Here is a 23,504-nt window from a genome sequence, read left to right on the forward strand (position 1 = left end):
AGTAAATTGCGCCGTTACAGAAAGGGAGATATAGCCGTTTCTATGAAAAGGATGAAAGGAACGGGATAATGTGTGGAGAAAAGTGACTGAAAATACGGAGAGGGTTGTAAATTTAAAACTAGTCGTCTACCGTTTCCCTCCTAATACGTCAAATCTGATTGGCTGTCCCGCCTGTAGTTCACTTCCTGACAGCCAATAGGAACACAGCTTTATCGTACGGGCACAGCCCCCAAGGTCGACGCTTCTGATTGGTCCTTGGTGTGGGAGAAGTGTTTTGATTGGCCGAGGGTGGGACAGAAGCTCCTGGTCAACGTCAGTGAGGTATCGCGTTTCCTGCCGCCATATACCGGCTTTTAATGAGCACTGCGAGCTTCGTGGCTGACGACTCCCGGATCTACTCGACTGCTAACGGCTCAGTGCTCCCGTCTATGGCCCGTCCTCGCACATTGGTTTCACCGCTGCTGAGCGGGGTGTTCTGTCAGTGCGATACATTGGGAGGGAACCCCTACACCCACGAGTCCCCGGCCCCCTCATCCCTGGCGGCTGCCCTGGCTGCGGACCCGTGCGGAGGGGCCTTGTGCGGCGGACCAGAGCACGAACGGCGGCTGCAGATTCTCTTCCAGGAGCTGGACGTCAACAAGGACGGCGCCATCTGCATCGATGACCTGGCTGTGGGGCTCCGGCGGCTCGGGGTCCACCGGACCGAGATGGAGCTGCGGGTAAGGAGAGGGCGCTAGGACCCCTGGATGACCAGCCATGCTGGACACTGTAGTTCACTGCCTGCTGCGATCCTTTCACCCTCCTACTTGCTGTCAGTGAATGGAAACATCCTTGAAAGCCCTGATGGTTTGTTACACTTGTGTCGATTTAGCATACTGATACATTGTAACAAACTGCCAGGGCACGTGGGTGCGGAAAGTCTACTGGACAATTGTAGCAGACCCTCAGCTGTGAGACATATTAGGCCTTTGTGTTAGATTGGTTGTACCCTCAGCTCTCTGGCTGATGCAGAACTACAACTCCCATCTTGATAATGCTAGCTAGGGGTTGTAGTTTTGCATGTTGGAGATCTTAGGGGGATAAGGACGTTGGTCTTTTGCCTGTACAGTATGGTTTATGAACTACAACTCTCATCTTGACAGCTAGGGGTTGTAGTTTTGCAGCAGCAGGTGAGCTCCATGTTGGAGATCTTGGTGGGGGGAGAGGGTGAGGATCTTGGTCTTTTGCTAGGACAGTATGGTTTATGATCTTGTCAGGTAATGTTTGTGACCCTTCCCCCTAGATATTGCATAGACTATGATAGTATTAAGATGAGGGTCACTGTCTGACAACCTGATTGAACCGCTCTAGGGTAACCAACCTCACTGCTGCATAGAAAACTACAACTCTCAGCATGACCTGCGCCTTTTGATTACGTGGCCTTCAAAAGAGGTATTCCCATCTGGGCCATTGTTGGCCTTTGGCTAGGGTAGGCTATACACATCAGACACGTGCGGGTCCCTCCGTTCACTGCTATGGGAGGTCTGCCTAGGCTATTTCGGCAGTCCCATAGAGGTGAATAGAGAGGTGGCCCCGCTTGCCACGGTGCACTCTACCTTTTATTCTACGGGACTTCCGATAATAGGTGAGCGCGCTCGCTTGGCCATGTGTGGAACTCCTATGGCGAAGAATGGAGAGCATGGTGTGCCCCCCCCCCTTCACTGCAGAGCACTCTTCTCTAGATGGGTGCGGGGCTCCCACCTCTGCTACCCAGACTGATGACATGTCCTAGCGATGAGATGGGCCAACCCCATTAAACTTGCTGCTGCACCCCAAATCACGCAGTCCTCACCTGACTCGCCATGAGGAAGGTTTGCATCATCGGGCCCAGTTGTAATCCATTGGTGGGCATGAAAAAAGCGCAGCGCAACTCGCTCTGTGACAGTGCTGCGGTGTCGGCTGAGCTGGCGGACACTGGGGCAGGTATTTGGGCAGGCCTGTCCTCCATTTACATGAGCCGTGCACACTGCTCCGGGTTTCCAGAGTGACTTGCGTCATGATCAATAATTCAATATTAGCTCATGTCAGGCGGCAGGTGAGTAAAGCCGCAGCGTAAATGTTTGCTTCGCTCGATAAACATTGCTGGCACAGTGCTTTCTATAGTTATGTGCGTGTATCTCATCTATAAGTGCAGAAGGTGGCATGGTGCCCGCACTGTTTTTCTATAGATGTGTATCATATCCATAGGTGCAGGGGGTGGCATGCTGCCCGCACTGTTTTTCTATAGCTGTGTATCATATCCATAGGTGCAGGGGGTGGCATGGTGCCCGCACTGTTTTTCTATAGATGTGTATCATATCCATAGGTGCAGGGGGTGGCATGGTGCCCGCACTGTTTTTCTATAGATGTGTATCATATCCATAGGTGCAGGGGGTGGCATGGTGCCCGCACTGTTTTTCTATAGATGTGTATCATATCCATAGGTGCAGGGGGTGGCATGGTGCCCGCACTGTTTTTCTATAGATGTGTATCATATCCATAGGTGCAGGGGGTGGCATGGTGCCTGCACTGTTTTTCTATAGATGTGTATCATATCCATAGGTGCAGGGGGTGGCATGCTGCCCGCACTGTTTTTCTATAGATGTGTATCATATCCATAGGTGCAGGGGGTGGCATGCTGCCCGCACTGTTTTTCTATAGATGTGTATCATATCCATAGGTGCAGGGGGTGGCATGCTGCCCGCACTGTTTTTCTGTAGATGTTTGTATCATATCCATAGGTGCAGGGGTGGCATGGTGCCTGCACTGTTTTTCTATAGATGTATCATATCCATAGGTGCAGGGGGTGGCATGGTGCCCGCACTGTTTGCAGATCACCTCTTACGCATTTCCCCCCTTCCATTGCATTGTGCAGTTATTGGGCGATGGGAGCAGCGGTCAGGAGGGCCGGGGATGCCTGAAATAACTTTGCAATGACTCTTCTAATACTAATAAATTTCCCATCCCCCTTCTAACAGACAGATCAGGGGGGGAAACAGTCATTCAGGCCTCCCGTGAGCTCCGGGAGGGCGTAGGGTGACTAGAACCAGGTTTACTTGTATTGGGATGCATTCGCCTACAATGCCGCCATATAGTCTGTGCCATAGATTCACACTGGTCACGTCATAGGATAGACAGAAAATCCGACAACCTTCCTCTGCCCTTTTTGCTATAGACGTACTGAATGTCTGTGTGAATCGATGGACTTATTCTTGCACCTAAGCATATGCATCATTGCCACCGACTGCACCGATCCCTGACATGTAGTGCTTTTATCATAGATTTGTTTCCAGAAGAGGATATACATCTCTATCTCTCATGGTCTATTATAGGGTAGGTGACACCAATTCCCCCACGATAACACTGTGTGGCCTGTGGATCACCTTGTAATCCTGGGATTACAACATTAGTTACATTATATCTTCCTAGTGTTAAAGCTGCACGTTTTCTTGCTACCATTGCAAAAAAAAGAAAAGAAATTGGCAATTTTGGAGAAAAAAAAATCGCCATGCCCCGCCCGTGGTTATCCTGTGACCGTGCAGCTTGCTTTATAACAACTGTGTAATTTAGAGCCTGTGACGTGCTGTATAATGGGTGCCACCCTTCATGTGTTACCCTAGTAGGAGACCAAGACTAAAATGAATAGAGTATTAAAGAGCACCTTTCAGCAGGATCAACCCTAGTGAGCCAGGCATACTGCGTGGTAGGGTCGATCCTACTGATTACAATGATGCCTGTCTTGTGAAAATGAGTTGCAGCGTTCCCAGGAAAAGGCTTCTTCTTTGTGCAGATGAGGGCTTGAGACTAGTCTCTCAGTGCACCTCAGCTTTCCACAGTTGGCCCCGCCCCTCAGTGCACCGAGGGCTTGAGACTAGTCTTAGTGCCCCTCAGCTTTCCACAGCTGGCCCCGCCCCTCAGTGCACCGAGGGCTTGAGACTAGTCTCAGTGCACCTCAGCTTTCCACAGCTGGCCCCGCCCCTCAGTGCACCGAGGGCTTGAGACTAGTCTCAGTGCACCTCAGCTTTCCACAGCTGGCCCCGCCCCTCAGTGCACCGAGGGCTTGAGACTAGTCTCAGTGCACCTCAGCTTTCCACAGCTGGCCCCGCCCCTCAGTGCACCGAGGGCTTGAGACTAGTCTCTTAGTGCACCTCAGCTTTCCACAGCTGGCCCCGCCCCTCAGTGCACCGAGGGCTTGAGACTAGTCTCTTAGTGCACCTCAGCTTTCCACAGCTGGCCCCGCCCCTCAGTGCACTGATGCCCTCATTTACATAAATAATAAGGGGAGATTGATCAAACTGGTGTAAAGTAGAGCTGGCTCAGTTGCCCCTAGCAACCAGTCAGATTCCTCCTTTCATTTCTGACAGCTCCTTTTAGAAAATGAAAGGAGGAATCTGAAGCCAGTTCTGCTTTACACCAGTTTGATAAATCTCCCTCGAAGTCTTGTCTTGGGAACACAACTGGTTTTCTTAAAGGTTTCACTTTAATCGGCAGGACCAACCCTACGGGGCAATACGCCTGGTTTAATGGGGTTGATCCTGCTGACGAGTGCCATCAATACTTCTGTGCTGAGATCCAATCATGTCAAGACCTCTGACCTTGCTCGGATCTGAATCGCCAGAAGCATAAATACCTACGCTACGCCCTACTTGGACTGGACAGCAGTAACGAGTGTGTAATGTGATTTCGACACATTGAATCGGCACTAGGTCTCCGTGGTAACAATGCACCTGACCCAAAAAAAAGTGGCAGCTGTCATCAGCGCTGCATATGTTTATAATGTAGATTGCGTGGAGCTTTGCTGCCCTCCCATCTGTCTTTGTGGCCTGCTCTGCTATGCGATGAGTCAGTTCTCTGGTATGATTAGTCATGTATAGTATTACACATCCAGTGATTGTGACGTCCTGGCTCCGGCACGTGTGTATAATGACGGGAATAAGCCCTCTGCCACACCAGGTCATACCCACGATGTAGCAGTGCCCAGTCTGCTACATTCTATGAGCAGCTGCAGAGGGATGCTGACAGCTCTACTGCATGTGCCGCCCTGCTTCCCCCTCCGCTGCCTGTGCCGCCCTGCTTCCCCCTCCGCTGCCTGTGCCGCCCTGCTTCCCCCTCCGCTGCCTGGGCCGCCCCGCTTCCCCCTCCGCTGCCTGTGCCGCCCTGCTTCCCCCTCCGCTGCCTGTGCCGCCCTGCTTCCCCCTCCGCTGCCTGTGCCGCCCTGCTTCCCCCTCCGCTGCCTGTGCCGCCCTGCTTCCCCCTCCGCTGCCTGTGCCGCCCTGCTTCCCCCTCCGCTGCCTGTGCCGCCCTGCTTCCCCCTCCGCTGCCTGTGCCGCCCTGCTTCCCCCTCCGCTGCCTGTGCCGCCCTGCTTCCCCCTCTCCACAGAGGATTCTGTAGGAAGTAGAGGAAATCTTGCTGTATCTCCTTTCCAGATAAGCTCCTTATGACTGAGAAGTCCTTTAGGTTTCTTGGTACTTGAAGACCATAGCAAGCTGCTGCAGGAGAAGACGCGGCGCTGCCTTCCTGATGGGGCAGCGGGGTGACACCCCCCCCCCCCCCTGCACTGAAGTGTGGTATGTCCCATCTGTGCTGTGGAAATAAACATGTTAAAGGGTCACTCTGGTTTTTGGAGAACTCGTAGTACACGGATCAGTAACCTTCGGCACTCCAGCTGCTGTGAAACTACAACTCCCAGCCTGCACACTTACCCGGGGATTCTTGTAACTCCTGTAGAAGGGAGGATTCTGGGAGTTGTAGTTTCAGAACAGGTGGAGTGCTGGAGAGTGCTGAGCCCTGTTTTAGTATGTCTTAGAAACATATCAGTTTGGATTGGTGGGAGCGCGGAGTCTGAGACCTTCACCAATCGCTAAAACGGACAGAGAAGCGCTCATATATCGCACTCTGTCCGCGCTGCAGGAGACGGGACCATAGACTTCCTACTAAGTCCTTCTGCAGCGAGGAGGGAGGCCGCGCTGTGAGAGCTCTTCTCGTTCAGTACTATGACACTCGGCGACCCTTTAAGCTTCCGTAAAAGGGGTTGGCCCATCTCGTACAGCGGGGGCACATCGCTAGTATATACCCCCAATGTCTGGTTGGTGCAGATGCCACTTCTGAGACCTGCACCTATGTCTAGAACGGAGCCCACAAATTGAAGGAAAATGGACCGTGCATGTGTGGCTGATCTCCATTGATTCCGATAGGAACGCAGAAAATAGCCGAGCGGTGCGCCGGGCTATTTTCGGAAGCCCCATAGAAATGCATGTGAAGAGCCTCACACAAGCACGAATGGTGCTCCATTCACTTCTAGGGGGCTGATTGAAGTCGCTGAGCGTTCAGCTTTTTTGGGGGTCCCATAGAAATGAATGCAGCGTGGCCACACCTGTGCATGTGGTGGGACCTACACCTGTGAGACCCTGGGGGCATAGCCTAGCTGTACCCTCCCCCCACCGTCCAATGTATGAGATGTGTCAACCCCTTTAAGGCTAAGTTCACACGTTGCACATTTCATGCTGATTATTGCAAAGGTCAAAGTTTGCGTCCTGTTCATTATCTAGCGGAGTTATCATAGATTATTACTTTTTTTTTTTCCTGCCTTGATGTCAAGTGAGTTCAGAACTCCGCAGGGCAGATTGGTATATTGGGGGAGACTTATTAAACTAGTGTAAAGTAGAACTGGCTTAGTTGCCCTTAGCAACCAATCAGATTCCACCTTTAATTTTTCGCAGCTCCTTTGGAAAATGAAAGGTGGAATCTGGTTGGTTGCTAGGGGCAACTAAGCCACTTTTCCTTTACACCAGTTTTGATGAATCTCCCCCATTGTGTCGGATCCTCCATAAAATTGATATCAATATCTGCATCACGTTTCTTTCCAGAGTTGATGCCGATTCATTGTGAAGATCTGTCGCCCTGATCTTGATGATGTGACTAAACTGCTTTCTTTCATCTCCCGGGGTCATTCCCTTTATAGAACGCAGCTGTAAGCACAAGATCGGGATGTCTTGTTGTCTGGAGATTAGCCTGGCTAACGCGCTTTGTGCGTCCACCATTTCCCTAATCCAGTTAAGATATTAAGAGACAGTGATCTGTTTCCTTACCGTATCGCTCTCTCTCTCCGTCTTCTTGCTCAACTTTCCATTGACTGATTACCCATAAAACAATCTCCTCATGTAGGGCACTGACTAGGTAGCAAGAATATACCTGCTGTGGGGCATCACTGCTGCAGGTCCTCAGATGTCGAAAGGTTTAGGCCTCTACAAACCGTGGATCCGCAAAATGCAGATACCAGCCGTGTGCATCCTGTGGGAATGGATGGGTCTGCAAAATGCAGATCGGGCGTGGCCCAAACATAGTTATGTGCTGGACGCCTAAGCCTTAAAGGGGCTGTCTCATCATGGACAATGGGGGCATATCACTAGGATATCCCCCCATTGTCTTAAAGGGGCGGGTCCCAATGCTGGGACCCGCACCCATATCGAGAACGGAGCCCTGGAAGGTCTGGCCACCACCAAGCCATCTCCCCATAGAAGTGAATGGGAGCGTACCTCGCATGCGCGGCCTCCGCTCCCATCCATTTCTATGGGGCTGACTGAAATAGCCAAGACAGCGCTCAGCTATTTTTGCCGGCTGCGCATGCACAGTGCGCCCTCCTTCACTTGCGGGGCCCCGTTCTCGATATAGGTGTGGTTCCCACCTAAGACAATGGGGCATAGCCTAACGATATGCCCCCATTGTCCTTGATGAGACGACCCCTTTAAGGTTCATTCAGACAGCCGTATGTACGGGTCCGCACCAGTGCTGACCATTTATTTCAATGGGGCTGCAAAAGATGCGGACAGCACACGTGGGTCCGCGGCCCGCCAAAAAGATAGAGCTTGTCCTATTCTTGTCTGCAATTGTGGACAATAGGCATTTCTATCATAGAAATGGCTGCCGGCTTTCTGCAAAATGTAAAACGCACACAGGCCGCTATCTGTGTTTTGCGGACCGCCAAGCGCATACAGGCCAGTTTCACACTGGTTATCTTTTCTGGAACAGCCAGCCGGATCCATGCTACAGCGTGCACACATGTGCCGCCAGAAGTCTGCCCGGGCCCAAGAGACGGCCGGACAAAAAAACGCTGCGTGCATCTGTTTGTCCGGCTGCCTCAGCCTATTTGCTGTGCTCCAGCCGGTCCGCGTTAGTGAACGGGGCCAGACAGATTTCCGGCAGCATACGTGTGCACGCTGTAGTGCGGATCCGGCAGGCTGTTCCCCTGCCGGACAAGATAATCACCAGTGTGACACTGGCCTTAGTCTTCATGCACATGGCCATATTACGGTTCGTGTAGAAGGGAGCGAGGCCATACCGTATTGCGGCCGCCTATCTCTGTAGGGAACGTACAATATATTTGACTAACTCTTCTCTATTCTAAATTTATGAATTTTTTTTAAGCTTGAGCCGGAACATTCCCAGTGACTCTGCAGCCCTGCTGCCTACGTCTTTCATTCGCTTTCCCATGCGTTTCTTGGCTCGTAGCTGTGCCGTTATACACATTCCTTATGGTCCTCTGAGATGCAGACCTCAATAGCCTCTGTGTCCTGCGTCTATTCACCGGGAACAGGGGGACCTCCGCCTACGTCCTCCAGCTTTTTTTTGGCCAGATAAGGCTGCGTTCCTGCAGTGATGGAAATCTGGGTTTCTCTGCAAATGACTGTTTGGCTATAGTCTCTTAGGCCTCTTGCACACGACCGTACGTTTTTTTTCCAGTATTTTGCAATCCGCAACAAAACAGATTCACAAAAAATACAGATGATGTCCGTGTGCATTCAGTTTTTTTTTCTGGAACGGAACAGCTGACCCCTGATAGAACAGTACTATCCTTGTCCGTTATGCGGACAATAATAGGACATGTTCTATCTTTTGAACGGATATACGGAAACGGAAGGTATACGGAGTACACTTCCTTTATTTATTTTTTGCGGAACCATTGAAAGGAATGGTTTTGTATATGGAACGTAAACATCGATTTTTTTTTTTTTTTTTTTTTTTTTTTTTTTTTAAATGATTCTTAGGCCTCTTTCACATGAGTTTTCCGCGCGGGTGCAATGCATGATGCATTGCGCCCGCACTAAATCTAGACCCATTAATTTCAATGGGTCTGTGTACATGAGCGTTGTCACTTGTGCGTTACGTGAAAATCGCAACATGTTCTATATGCTGCGGGGGGGGTTGCGCAAAGCTGGCACCATAGAAGTGAATGGGGCTGCGTGAAAAACGCATTGCATCCGCAAGCAAGTCCGAATGCGATGCATTTTTTTTCATGGATGGTTGCTAAGAGATTTGTAAACCTTCAGTTTTTTTATCACGTGCGCGCAAAACACACCAATGCGCATTCGCGCAATAAAAACTGAATGCAATCGCATCCAAAACTTGCCTGCGAGTTTTCCTGAATGCATCCGGACCTAATCCGTATTGTTTGTGTGAAAGAGGCTTTAAAGGGAATGTGTTTTTTCTGCCAGTTAAAATTAGATTAACATTTTCTTTTATTTATTTATCTGATTTTATTTTTTGATTGTAAATTTAGATTTTAGACTATTTATTCTGTTTCCTGAACAATACGATGGGGGCGGCCATCTTGCCTGAGCTTTTCTTTACGGCATTTAGAGATTTGCTTTACAACACCCACTATGGTCCATGGACAATAGTCAGGAGTTATGGGAGAGTGTTGTAGGCATGCTCTGTGACCTGTGCAGGGAGGGGGAGAAGATAAGCTATGATATTACCTATTGTGAATGGTGGATCCCGTGTTTGTGTAATATGTGTGTGATATCTGTCATTGTAATCCTGCCTATAATGATAAGCAGATGGCTGCAGTACAGTGATCGTTACAGACTGAGTGGCGCCAATAATTGGGCTTATTGGCCAGTGTGAAAACGGCAGGATTAGATTTTTTATTTTAATAGATATTGACATGGAATATTACAACGGCTGTAATTGTTTGGCTGCCTCCTGTTGTGCGCAGGACGGTGGCTGAAGTGGTCCAGTTCCTGCGCAGAAGAGGATGCACTCTTCTTGGTTACTATATCTATCCATAATTTTCTATGAATTAGGGATGAATGAAGGAAAGGTGTCTGGGTCTCCTCACCAGCACTGAGCGTGCAGGACCACCACTGAATGCAAGAGAAGGTGGACTCGAATTTTGGGCATCGGTGAAACAGCAGGGGGCGCTACCAGAGAGGGGGAAATGTAGCGTTCCTAAAAATATTGCATATATATTGCAGTTTTGAAACTCCTTTTTCATTGCACAGTAACACCTTTAGGGGTAAAGCCCCCTTATAAATAATGGTCGGCGTCTTTCTCCGCTTCTGCTGCTATTCCATCCCCAGCCTGAGATCATTCCTTGCAGAAGAGGCTGAGGACATCAATGATCCACTGTCTCAGGGCAGTATGTGCTGCCTCGTGTTCTTGTGAAGGCTCATGCACACGACCGTTGCCTGTTTTGTGGTCGGCAAACTGCGGCATCCGCAAAAACGGATACCGGCCTGCGTGCGTTTCGCACTTTGTGCAGCCGAACGTCCAGTTCTATCCTTGTCAGTAATGCAGACAAGAAATAGGACATGTTCTATATTACGGATGCCTGTTTTGTGGCCCCATTGAAGTGGATGGGTCCGCATCTGACCTGCAAAAAAAAGTGGATGGGATGTGGGGGAAAAAATGCGTTCATGGGCATGAGCCATTAAAGGGGTTCTCCAAAAATATAAAATGTCCCCACATGGAATATACTTACCCCGGTCCCCGCGCCGCCGCCGCTGCTGCTTCTCCCTGCACATGGATGAAAACATCCGGTGTCGGGCGGCAACCAATGGCAGATTGTGTCGAGCCTCGCTAGCATCACCCGCGAAGCTGGGGAGGCTTGCCCCGCCGGTCATTGGCTGCTCCGTTTTCATCCGTGGGCAGGGAGAAGCGGCGGTTCGGGGACCGGGGTAAGTATATTCCATGTGGGGTGCCCAGCGCATAAGGGGCATCTTATACTCTTGGAGAACCCCTTTAACCTGATTGTCACCTCGATGGGGCTCAGCAGACGTTTCTCTGGTGACGGGCCAGCAGTGATGCAGGGGTTTCTCTTGGATTGCAGGATGCTCAGTAGTTTGACCAGACAACGTGTTAATGTCGGCGGCTGTGATTGGCCAGAGCCCTGCTGCAGTGTGAATGCAGAGTCAGAGCAGCCGGCTTCAGAGGCAGACGACGCTCCTGTAGAAGATGCCGGCAGCCTAGCTCCAGCCCTGCTGTCTCTTCACGTGTTCTCTGAGAAGATCACAGCTGCCAAGGATCTCCAAGGAGCTTAGGGCGTGTTCCAGGTGACGCTGCATCTTCTTAGGTCCTGAGCACGCAGGGAAGGATGACTTCGTTTATACGGAAGGCCCTAGGCATGTTTTTACCTGGCGCTACATGTCAGGACCCTGGCCATGACCATGAATCTAGCTCTCCCGGGTCAGAGGAAGAGGACCAAAACCCATCTGAGGGCCAGGTGATTCTGATGGTGGTGGCACCCATGAAGCTCCTGCAGCAGGTAATGAAAACCTCGTCGCTAACTCACAAACGCGTCAGCGCAGAAGTCCTCATGCAGATTGTGCTGGTTTTGGTTGTATGACTATTGCAGAAAGTGCCTCACCACTGCTCCTTCATCGCAGCGCGCCAGTAATGAGATTTCTGGGATTTACGGATGCCTCCAGATCTCCTCAATGTCATTGCGTGTGGCAGTGCGCCCGTCAGTTAACCCCTCATCTGTGTTCTGGCTGAGCCCGACCTCACGTGCAGCTTTATCTCTGCAGACCTGATCTCTTTAATATGTCCCCTGCCTAATCCTAAACGGCTGACATCCAAGAGGGCTCATCTCCTCGCTGGGCAGGTATCGCTCCCCCCTCTACCGCTCCAGTTTTAGGCTTTGTTTCAGCGAACAAGTCCTGTCTTTATCATAATCCCTTTTGCCTAAAGGGGTTGTCTCACTTCAGCAAATGGCATTTAATAGGTAGAGAAAGTGAATACGAGACACTTACTAATGTATTGTGATTGCCCATATTGCCTCCGCTACTGGCTTCATTCACTTTTCTATCACCTTATACACTGCATCGTTTCCAGGGGTTACAACCACCACTCCACGACAGATACAAGGTGGCCGGAACGGGAGATGCAGCACATCCGTGCCTGTGTGCGTTCCTGGCCACCAGAGAGGCAGGCGCTTTTCCCCATAGAGTGCAAGCACGACCACCACTGCTTTATTGCAGGGTGGTCGGCACCCCTGTAAACGGGCAGTATATAAAATCAACAATCTGCTGCCCAGGAATGATGATTTAAGTGACCACCCCAATTTACGAGTAGTTGGCTCCTTAGTCGGGTAATAAGCGCCACCTTTAACCATGCTGATTATCGCTAATTATCATCCGTATCTGCCCAAACATTGGCCCTTTAGTGTACCTCCAGACGATCAGGTTTCGTGATGCAGTTTTGAAAGCCAACACCAGGACTGGAGTCAAAAAAGAGAAGTATCTGTCCTTTATACATTCCCTCCTGTTCTGATCCAGTCCTGATTTTCGGCTTCCAAACCAGACCACATGGTCGCACCCTTAGCATGTCTACCAGGGGTTGGCAAGCTTTGGCACTCCAGCTGTTGTGAAACTGCAATTCCCATTTCCCAGCATGCTCTGAGCCATTATGCATGCTGGGAGTTGTAGTTTCACAGCAGCTGGAGTGCCGGAGGTTGCCTACCCCTGATATATACTATATACTGATTGGTCAGGGCAGCTGTCAGTATGTCTGTGGAACATTTGCGTGACTTGTGTACAGGGTTTCATGGAAAGGGTTAATTAGATTCAGCACATTCTACAAGGCCAGAACCATGGCATTTGGGATTGCCTTAGGTCAGTCTTCTGTCTGCTGCCGCTGGCACCTATCTCCTTCCCTGAGGTCTGCATCAATTACATGGCTGGAGAATCCCTGGTCACGCTGGAGGACTTGCCTCCCGCTCCATTGGCTGCTTTAGTAGGCCGGTTCCATCAGCTGGGTCTGGGAGGGGGCAGGTCTGAGGCACCCAATCGCTGCAGGGCACAGATACCTAAGGCTTGGGACCTGCCGGCTTCTGCAGTTTCACTAAAGGAAGTGAGCTGCATTATCACAGGGAAGAGGCTGTCACGCGTGCAGGAGTGCGCTGCGCCTTCACAATGCTTTGTCTCAGCTTGTACGTGCCGGTGCTCGATCAGTCTCCGGCGGAGTTTCAGTACTTTGAATCCGATGGCCTCCCGTCAGAGCTGAAGTCTATTTTCAGGCTCAGCGTTCTCATTCCGTCTAAGGAATTCTCTACCTACCGGGACTGGAGGCAGGTGAGTCCCTCCGTTTTAGATCTTGGGATTGCATGGTATAACGCAGATTGGTGTCTAGTAGTGGTCGCACTGGTGTGGATCTGAGTCTAGGAATTAGTTTGATCTCTAATTGTAAGGCTGGTTTCAAGTCTTTGTGGACTTTTATGGTGGTGCTTTTGTCTTATTTTTTATTTTTTTGCAAAAAAAATGCCACCAGTGTTTCCTGTAAGCCTATGGAAATTATTAAATGTAGTACAAGCATGCATTTTAATTTTTTTCTCCTTTTTTTTTTTTTTTTTTAACTCCTTTTCTGGTGTTTTTGTACCTTTTTTGACCTACTTCCCTCATGGCTTTTTTCATACTGATCTTCAGAAGTGCAATCCTGTAAAACTGACAGTCTTGAATGTGCAAAAACAGTCTTTGCATGCCAATAATAAATAAATAAATATATATATTTTACATTATTTTTTATTTTTTTTTTGGTTATCCATTGTAACAATGCCTATACTTGTCCGCAAAACGGCGGCTACGGAACGGACATACTGATGTGGACAGCACACGGTGTGCTGTCCGCATTTTTTGCGAACCCATTAAAATGAATGGGTCCGCATCCTATCCGCAAAAAAAAAAACAGAACGGACACAAATAAAATACATTTGTGTGCATGTAGCCTTAGGTTGTGCTGTTTGGATGTAGATTGGATCAGGAATAGATCATAAATGAAGGAGGTTTATGTATGAAATAATATTTTATTCTGCTTTTAGTTTTTGCTTTAAAAACTGCATCGGAGAAATGCATCACTAAACACGTGTGAAAGCGCCCTCATCGTAGCCATAGATGCATCATTGTTCCGAAAAGGGATTGTCCAGTCCTGATAAATGAAGCGATAGGCCCAAGATATAGCGCGTGTCTGCCAAGTGTGAGGTCTCCAGAGAGATGGATGTTCTGTGTTATATCAGTTGTAGTCTGATTTATGGGAATTGTTCATTTGATCGCCAGCTCTGTGGCCGGTCAGGGTGCCCAATGTCACACCCAACTATCTTTAGATTGCAGCGCTCGGTGTCCCCGGAGAGGGTCCTGTGACTGCAGCTCAGACAGTTTACAAAGGTCAGTGTAACTCTCCCTGCCGATCGCGCTCCTCTTACCTTCTACTTGGCACCGTGACGGGTGCCCTCTTAACCCCTCCACTGCCGCAGTGTACCGTATAGGCTTGTGGGTTCATTAGGACAATGCCAACTGCAGGAGATCCTTGACATTTCCAGCTTGATGGGTTTGGGTTTTGCAGGTGTCGGTACTCGCTTGTTGTTACCGGTTTTACCCAAGCAATGGGTTGCAGTTTGTGTCCTAAGCACAGTGTATTCAGCCTGACGGGGGATCACACCGAGCTGAGGCGGACATAAAAAAAAAATCTGTATTTGACATTTTTAAATAATGCAGCAAGGAGTCCTATTTCTGGGATGTCACTTAACGCCCTCTTTTCTGGTTTGTCCCAACAGAAAATAGTGAAAGACGGAGATAAGGACCAGGATGGACAGCTGGACTTTGAGGAGTTTGTCCACTACCTCCGTGACCATGAAAAGAAACTGAGATTAGTCTTCCGGAGCCTGGACAAGAAGAATGACGGTTAGTATTTCCATTCATGTCCTTCAGCTACACCTGCACCCGGGCATAGCCTCCTCATGACGCCGACGTTGAGCTTTGTATGGGACATGCAAATCCTTACTTAGTTGATCTGAGATTATATTGGCCCCATTAGCTGGACACGGCACCTTTTTAATCGCGAGGTACATAATAAATTGCAAGAATGGGCGCAGTACCTCTAGATCTGCAGCATTGCAGTTCCATGTGTATAAGGAAACCTACATTATTTTATTTATTTTTATCCAATAGGAAGGATCGATGTCCAGGAAATAATGCAGTCTCTCCGAGACCTAGGAGTGAACATCTCTGAGCAGCAGGCCGAGAAAATCCTGAAGCGGTAAGCCTTCGATAAATGTCCCCGTCAGCCCGTGTGTGTCCTGTCATCTGTGTCCCATCTTAAGTTATCCGTGTCTCATGTTCTCTTCCCCCCACCCCCCCCTTGCAATAAAGTAGATTTAAAGGTATACCGGTTACGTGAAGAAGTTATCACCTATACACAGGATAGATGACTATTAGATTAGTGGGGGTCCAGGCAGTAGGAAGAACGGGGGAATCCCGCACTCCGTGGAGAGGCTGGTCAGCTGCTCCATTCATTTCTATGGAGGTTCTGGAGATTGCCATTCATTGTACTCTGCTGTCTCCCAAACTCCCATAGAGATGAATGGAGCAGCAGTACTCCTGGGGGGTACCAGGTACCTGTTGTGATCAGAGGGGGTCCCAGTAATCTAATGACGTCACGTGACCAGAATACCCCTTTAATACCCCATTACACTTGACACAATCCCCATATACCTCTTGTCAAAACGAATGGGGGTGTAAAACTGCTTGTATGCTCCTTGCCAGGCGTGTTGTGGATTCTGTGGTGTTACAGAATTGGCAGGGAATAACCTTCTTATTTGTGCTATCTTTTCCCTTTGCTTCTGTCTGTGTGACTATCAGAATTAGGACGGGCTACCGCTGGGGTCCTGTCACCCAGTAAGTATGTGCTCATCACATCTGTGTCCCCCTCGCTGTGTCTCGTGGCTCCTACATGTTATATGCCAATATGTGCCCGTACATCTGTATGACTTTCTGGCCATTTTTTTGTCATTGCAGCATGGATAAGAACGGCACAATGACAATAGACTGGAACGAGTGGCGGGACTATCACCTCTTGCACCCTGCGGAAAACATTCCGGAAATCATCCTGTACTGGAAGCACTCTACGGTACGCTGCCTTTTCTTATCTCTGTTCCTTACAGCTGGAAACGAGACGCATTTCTGCATCTGGAGCAATTCAGATGCTGAACATTTGGCACCAAGTTGCACCTCGTCAGTAACTGATCCCATTCAGTCTGAGCCGGTTTATTCCGCCCACTGCAGCACCCGACGTCTGGTTTATTAGTATTCAGACAACCGGAAGTTCTTGCCGCCTTACATATATACTAGAAGGAAAAAATTTGCATTGACAGTCTAGCAATAGTTCTTGCAGCAGTGGTTGGTGACAGCAGTGGCTGCCTTACGTGAAGCATGGCTTATCCGTTTTCGCTGGACACTACCGGTGCTGACCCAGTGTCTCTCCTCCCTTTGCAGATCTTTGATGTGGGAGAAAATCTGATTGTCCCGGATGAATTTACAGTTGAAGAGAAGCAAACCGGGATGTGGTGGAGGCATCTAGTCGCCGGTGGCGGAGCAGGTGCAGTGTCTCGAACTTGTACAGCTCCCCTCGACCGCCTGAAGGTCCTCATGCAGGTGCGTGACATTACTGTACGTACACGTCCATGGTATACCTGTAAAATTGTGCAAATTTTTTTTATGTCATTGAGGCTTGTGTAATTTTTACAACAGACATAAATGATAGGAATGTTGTACTTTGAACTAGGTGTCGCTCGGCTGTTACAGATCAGCATGTGCCCTAGAACAAACTGCCTTCTGGCATGTGGTCATTTTTAGTGCAGGACATTGCGTAACAAAATCACTGGAGACTCCTGGCCAGCGTATATGGTTGCTGCTGAAACTGGCAACATGAAATAATTCTCATGGTTTTGAAAGCCAGCACAGTAAGGGTATGGCCACGCAGTTTTTTTGGACAAGGTCATAAGTGGATTTGAAAAGAAAATCTAAAGGAAGGATTTATGTGTCTCCTTCCTGGTGGATTCACTTCTTGCTTTTGGCTGAAAATCTTGCAGTCAGATCTGCCTCAAAGCCTCATCCCAAAAGAAAACTGCGCGGCCATACCCTAAGAAGTCATCGCCCATTTTTTCACAAGCAGAATTAATTTTTACGTCAACAACCGAACCACAACCGGTGTTAATAAATTCCGATGATCAATATCCCACCTATGATTGCTTGCAAGTGTGGCAGGCGCCTGTGACTCCTTTACGTCAGTCTTAGCTGATGTAATAAATGACCCTTCTCTCAGGTTATGCCTTTTTGATATTCTGTCGCACTCGCAGGTGGTCCGGATTTGTCTTTAAAAAAAAAAAAAGTTCTTTAAAGTATTATAGCAATGACGCACTGGCAGCTCAGGCTTTAGCCAAAGTACCCTGCGCTGAACATTCCTATTAGGATTATGTAGCCCTCCAACAAACAAGCAGAAGATGGTTTTTGTTTTCTTTTGGGATTGGCACTGGTTTCTGAGCCTGTGGTCTCGTGTTCCCTCTACCAGGTCCACGCTACCCGTCACAACAACATGTCTATCTTGGGGGGATTCACACAGATGATCCGCGAGGGAGGCTTCCGCTCACTGTGGCGAGGCAACGGCATCAACGTCATCAAAATTGCACCAGAATCTGCTATTAAGTTCATGGCTTATGAACAGGTGAGGCCAAGACCTGTACCCTAAATGGTTAGTTTAATCGGGTTAATTTTTTTGTCTTTGGGGCTCTACTGATGACTCAATAGTCCTATAACTTTTTTGGTTTCCTCAGATTAAACGCCTCATGGGCAGCGATCAGGAGACGCTTGGAATCCGGGAGCGACTAGTGGCTGGGTCTCTTGCTGGCGTCATTGCTCAAAGCAGCATCTACCCTATGGAGGTGAGTCTTTGCCCCCCCCAGCACAGTTTTGTGATGCACAGACTACCTGTGCTTGGGAAAGACTAACCTGTTCACTCTTGCAGGTTCTTAAAACACGGATGGCTCTGCGCAAGACGGGTCAGTACAGAGGAATGTTGGATTGCGGGAAAAAAATCTTGGTGAAGGAAGGAATGTCTGCTTTTTACAAAGGCTATGTCCCGAATATGCTGGGGATTATTCCATATGCAGGCATTGACCTGGCAGTGTATGAGGTGAGATTCTTGACTATCTGAATGATATGTATAAAAAACAAAAAATAAAATCGTGATCTATAAGTTATTGTAATAGCACTTGTTATAGTGTTTAGAGAAAGTGGTCACATGATTATTCTGGTCTCAAAAAGCAATGCCCCGCACTAAGGGCGCATGCACACAACCGTATGTATTTTGCAGCCTGAAAATAAAAATGGATGACATCCATGTGAAGTCCTTGTTGCATCAGTTTTTTGGCGGATCCATTGTAACAATACCTGTCCTTGTCTGGAAAACTGACAAGAATAGGACATGTTCTATTTATTTTATTTTTTTACGGAACAGACTTGCTGACATACGAAAACGGAATGCACAGAGTCATTTCCGTTTTTCTACAGACCCTTTAAAGTAAATGGTTCCGCATACGGGCTGCAAAAAAAAAAAAGATGGACTTGGAAAGAAAACAGTCCTGTGCATGAGCCCTAATACTGCTAATGAAGGTACCACAGCATGCGTTTGGCGTGTTTTTTCCCGCACATTAGCTCCATTTTCTTGTGCAGCTGAGTCCCCTGTGCAGAGAAAACCAGTGAGGAGGCCACAGTGCTGATTGTATTTTCAGGACCACAGGTCAGACCGCGACTGATCATAAAGTAGCAATGGCGACATGCTATAACTTTATGGGATGGGAATAACTTTTTAATAGTGATGAGCGAATTGTTCAAAAATCGGCCTCCTTGAGCAGCGAGGGGCTGGCCCTGCTGGTCAAGAGACTTCCGTTTCCTCCGGACATCTCGCCTGGCCCCATCAATCTTGCATGTGCACTGCTGCCACTACCTGAGCATATGCCATTCACGTTTGGGTACAGTCAGCATCTGCGCTTGCGATGCTACTCGTCGCTTTGGCACAGGTCCTGGTGAGATGTCTGCTCCGGTCAATCAAAGAGGATGTGGAGTCTCTTGGGCAGCACCTCGCTGCTCAAGGAAGCTGATTTTTTTTATTTATTTATTTTTTCAAATGATTTCTGTTTGTAAGAATCTACTTGTTAATCTCCTACTTTTTCATATTGCTTGTAACTATCAAGTGCTAATTTGTTCTTTTTCTCCCTCTTATAAAGACCTTGAAGAATGCCTGGCTGAACAGATACGCCACAAGTAGCGCTGACCCAGGCGTATTTGTGTTACTGGCTTGTGGGACCATATCCAGTACATGTGGGCAGCTTGCCAGCTATCCCTTAGCCTTGGTCAGGACACGCATGCAAGCACAAGGTAAGTCTTAGCACTAATTCATCGTTGTGATGGGACATTGGATGGGTTCTAAATTATCAGTTCACTATACGAGGTGTAATCGCATAGGCTGAAATAGTATGTACATTTTTTTTAATTTTTTTTCCAGCCTCTGTCGAAGGCGCACCACAGGCGACCATGAGCAAACTGTTCAAGCACATTATAAAGACAGAAGGAGCATTTGGACTGTATCGGGGTTTGGCCCCCAACTTCATGAAGGTGATCCCTGCCGTGAGCATCAGCTACGTGGTATACGAGAACCTAAAGCTCACACTTGGGGTGACCTCTCGGTAATGAGCCACTGGTGAAACGCGGTGATTGGACTGCAGTCTTGGGGCGCACCTCCCTGGATGTGAAAAGGCCCCGTCTTCATTCTGTGAATGTGTTTAACACTAAAGGCAACAGTAAAGCTGTGCAAACCCCCCCCCCCCCCCCCCCCCCTTTCCCCCGAGAATCAGAAGGATGTGACACTTTGGTCTTGGCACGTTGGAGCTCGTCACCTGAGTTGCTCCTATTCCACCCCTTTCTTTTTTGGGGCCACTAGCTTCTTCCAAGCCGGAGCCGTGTTTACATTGCGTTTTATTCTTTCAGTTTATCTTGCATTTTACATGTTTTGACAGTTTTATGTACAGTGTCCTTTTTTTTTTTTAAAGGACAGCATCTCTCATTTTGAATGTATGTAATATAGTTTTGAAACTATATAACCTGCAGCATGCATATTGACAAGGTGCAGTAGCCAATGGGTGTTTGCACTTTAACACCAGACAATGTTATCTGCTTTGGGTTTGTGAAATTGCACTACCCCATCTTGGGGTTTTCCGGTTCCACAAACCAAAGCTGTAGGGCGTCACAATTGGCGCCGATAGGCCTGTTCCCTTTTTTACTGTTTTGACAATTAACCGTACTGTAGGTTGAGATACACGTGACACGGGGGTGGCTCTAGATGTCATATCGACCCGGGCGTTCTGCATTCCAATCATGCTCGTCTGGGTCGAATGCCCTATAGACTTCCCCATATGCACATCTACCAGTCACGTCTACCCGGTGAAGGTTACAGTGGCCTCCAACAGTATTTGACCTGTCTACTCAGAAGGAAGTGATCATGGCCGCTATTTGTGCCAGATATCTTAGGAGTTTTGCCTCTCCTTCTTAGTAAATGAATGACCTCCACTGAGACCAGGTGATGTGTACCCAAATGAATCGGCCCACCCTGTGTCATGGCTGTTGGGACTGGTATGCAGACTACGGTTACCTATCCACAGCAGGTGTCTTAATTTATGCAAACGCTGTCATCCATACACAGGGTCGTTATCTGTGTCCATCCAGGACAGCGTTTGTTGCACATTCCTTTTTGTCTTACTGCCTAGCTTATATATTTATTATATTTATTTGTTACGTTTGAGCTATTTTTACAAATGTTAATTATATTTAGAGTATTATGGCTTTTTTTTAAATTTCACTAACTTGTAAGTTCCCCTTTTTTTTTTTTTTTTTTTTTTTTTTTTTTTCTTCTTTTCCTTCTGAGTCAGACCAGATTGTAGGCAGTAGGTACTTTTGTCAGTGGCGTACAGTAACCTCTGCCCTAATTTAATGTTCTTGCTTAAAGACAGGCTCTTCCCCGCTGAAAAGTGGACTCTAACCTGTGGAGCTTGCCTAACCGGAGATTGCATTGTACATCAGTGGCTGTTAGCGAGTTCTTAGGTCTCTGGGAGCCAGGAACGTTTCTGGGATTCGCAAACAGATAGTTTTCTGTTTTTAGACCTCATATAAAAAAAAATTGCACTTTATATAGGATGTCTGGAGAGTTTAGAGTGAATGGTTTGGTGCTTTATATGTTTGTCCCCCCCCCCCCCCCCCTTTTTACCATGTTGCAGTTTGTTATGCCTGTTTTAGTATCCAGTTTTGGAAAATATGAACAGAGCAGCCTTTGCAGCTCTTTGTTTAGAAGTATAACTCCCAGCATGCTTGGGGGGGAGATGTAGCCGATGAGATGCCGGTTGCTAAAAGCCTGATTTTATTTGGACAATCATAAGCTGGCCGTACCCTTTAGGCCTCATGCACATGGCTGTCGCTCGGCCGTTCCATGCATTGCGGTCCCCAATGTATGGGCAACATTCCTAAGGATCCAGACCCATTCAACTTGAATGGGTCTGTGATCTGTCCGCACCTCAAAAAATTAGTGCATACACAACTTTTTTGCGGTGCGGCGGCACATAAAGAAACCCCACAGAAGCACTTTGTAGTGCTTCCATGGGGTTCCGTTCCGCACCAGACCTTCCAGATTGCAGGCCGCAATATGGGCACGGCTGAGCAACAGCCATGTTCATGAGGTCAGTGGGACCAGATAATCCCCTGGAGGTGTCTTCCCTGATTTTAAATGTGTGGGGAAGGGGGAGCTAAACTTTTTTTTAACATCTTTTGAAAGTAATCTGCTGCCAGAGGTGTCTGACGGTATTTAAGATAATTTTACAGGGGGCCAGGAGCACAATTTGCTGCACAGAAACATTGGGGGGGTCATTAACAAAGTCCCCTTTGTTTTTCCCCCAGTGCTAGTGGAGAAAGTGCCTAATTTATGACAAGACTGAAGCCTAGTCCTAAATTAGGTGCAACTCTGGCAGTCCATGTACCTGGAGTAAAAACTACTGCCCTCGACTGGAGTAGTTTTCACTCCTCTTTTACTTCTGTTTCCAGACATAAAAGATGGTAAATTTTGTCCCAAGTGGCGAGGACGGTGCGAAAAAACCTTTAATTAATGTCGCACTTGCATTAATGTTGCAAAATGGAGTCTTGCACTTTTTTTTTTTTTTTTTTTGTGTGGTGCTCTTGGTAAATAATGGGTGCCAGCTGATAGACAATCACCCAGTCAACAAGCATTTGCTTGTTTATTGGGTAATCGCCTACACCTTTTACACAGGCCAATTATTGGCAGTGAGCGTTTTTACATATGCGTCCACCCCCCGATAACTGGTCCGTGTAAAAGGGTCTTAATTCCCATTCTGAACTCGGGCTCGCTCGGCCGAGCTGTTGGTTCATGTATAAGGTGGGGTGTTTGCCACCTTCAGACCGGATGCAGAGCTTTTAAATACAATGACCGAGATGGGGAATGATCCTCCATGATTTTACTGGGATTTAGACATCAGACTTTATATTTTCTGCTACTTCAGACCTAACCAGTACAGACTGGGACAGCATTGTCCATCCCATTGAGCAGCAGGGCAGTATTTTCTGCTGGTCAAAGGTTGCAATTAACACGGATAATTGCCTCTGCGGTTACTGTCGGGAAGGATATGTTCACACATGGCAGATTTGATGCCATGTAGGGTACAGCCTTGGACAACCGTCTTTTGCTTTGGTTCAAGCTTTTTGTGAGAAATGGAAAGGGCCTCAATCACAAGGAGATTTTACAAGGTTAGAAAATCTACTTGTGTGTGACCGAGTGCTTAAAGGTGGAGTTTCCCTTTAAATAAGTCTTTGTGAAGCTCTGCATCTACTCTGCATGGTCGCTAGTATCTTAAGGCTTTGGCAACCTGCAACTCTCAGCTCAGCTGTTGTAGAACTGCAAGTCCCAGCAATGATGCACAGGATGTTAACACTTGCCGGAACTTGCAGTTCCACATTTAGCTTTGGCGCTTAAAGGAATTCATTTCAGCTCCCTTTACCCTTAAAGGAAAATGGTGAATGAGTCCATAAAATGTTAGGCAAGAATCAATGCAAACAAGTGAGAAAATGTTGTAAATCCTGCCTGTTAACGGAATGCAGTTCCTGCCGAGAGCGCTTGTGCTAGAGTCCGTGTAATAAAGGTCTTTATATTGTTATCCATGTGCTTTGTGGTTTTTATATCCATTTTATTAATATACATAAAACATACATATCCATATCCCCACCCAGAGCGTCGAGTTCCGAGAATTTCTTTCATGGGTTAAGCACTTAACGAGCCTCAAGACTTTTCCTTTCCAGTCTGCCCTGCATAAAACCAGATCGTCCAA

General features: G+C 48.0%; 1 protein-coding gene across 7 annotated transcripts; it reads left to right on the forward strand.

The window, feature by feature from the left end:
- The first annotated feature begins 312 nt into the window (after nucleotides 1–312).
- Nucleotides 313–20,989, forward strand: SLC25A25 (solute carrier family 25 member 25). Of its 7 annotated transcripts, none has more exons than XM_044306336.1 (11): nucleotides 313–719; nucleotides 14,844–14,970; nucleotides 15,238–15,325; nucleotides 15,928–15,963; nucleotides 16,084–16,195; nucleotides 16,561–16,734; nucleotides 17,636–17,788; nucleotides 17,898–18,005; nucleotides 18,089–18,256; nucleotides 19,350–19,500; nucleotides 19,628–20,989. In XM_044306336.1, the coding sequence occupies exons 1-11, from the start codon at nucleotides 357–359 to the stop codon at nucleotides 19,810–19,812; spliced, it is 1,665 nt and encodes a 554-aa protein (XP_044162271.1). In that variant the 5' UTR covers nucleotides 313–356; the 3' UTR covers nucleotides 19,813–20,989. The 7 variants fall into 7 exon arrangements, with proteins under 7 accessions (XP_044162271.1, XP_044162272.1, XP_044162273.1 ...); XM_044306337.1 differs by having other exon boundaries at nucleotides 16,561–16,719; XM_044306341.1 differs by lacking the exon at nucleotides 313–719 and adding an exon at nucleotides 13,129–13,368.
- The last annotated feature ends 2,515 nt before the right edge of the window (nucleotides 20,990–23,504 follow it).

This window comes from Bufo gargarizans, chromosome 9 (genome assembly GCF_014858855.1).
Source record: "Bufo gargarizans isolate SCDJY-AF-19 chromosome 9, ASM1485885v1, whole genome shotgun sequence".
Taxonomy (NCBI): domain Eukaryota; kingdom Metazoa; phylum Chordata; class Amphibia; order Anura; family Bufonidae; genus Bufo; species Bufo gargarizans.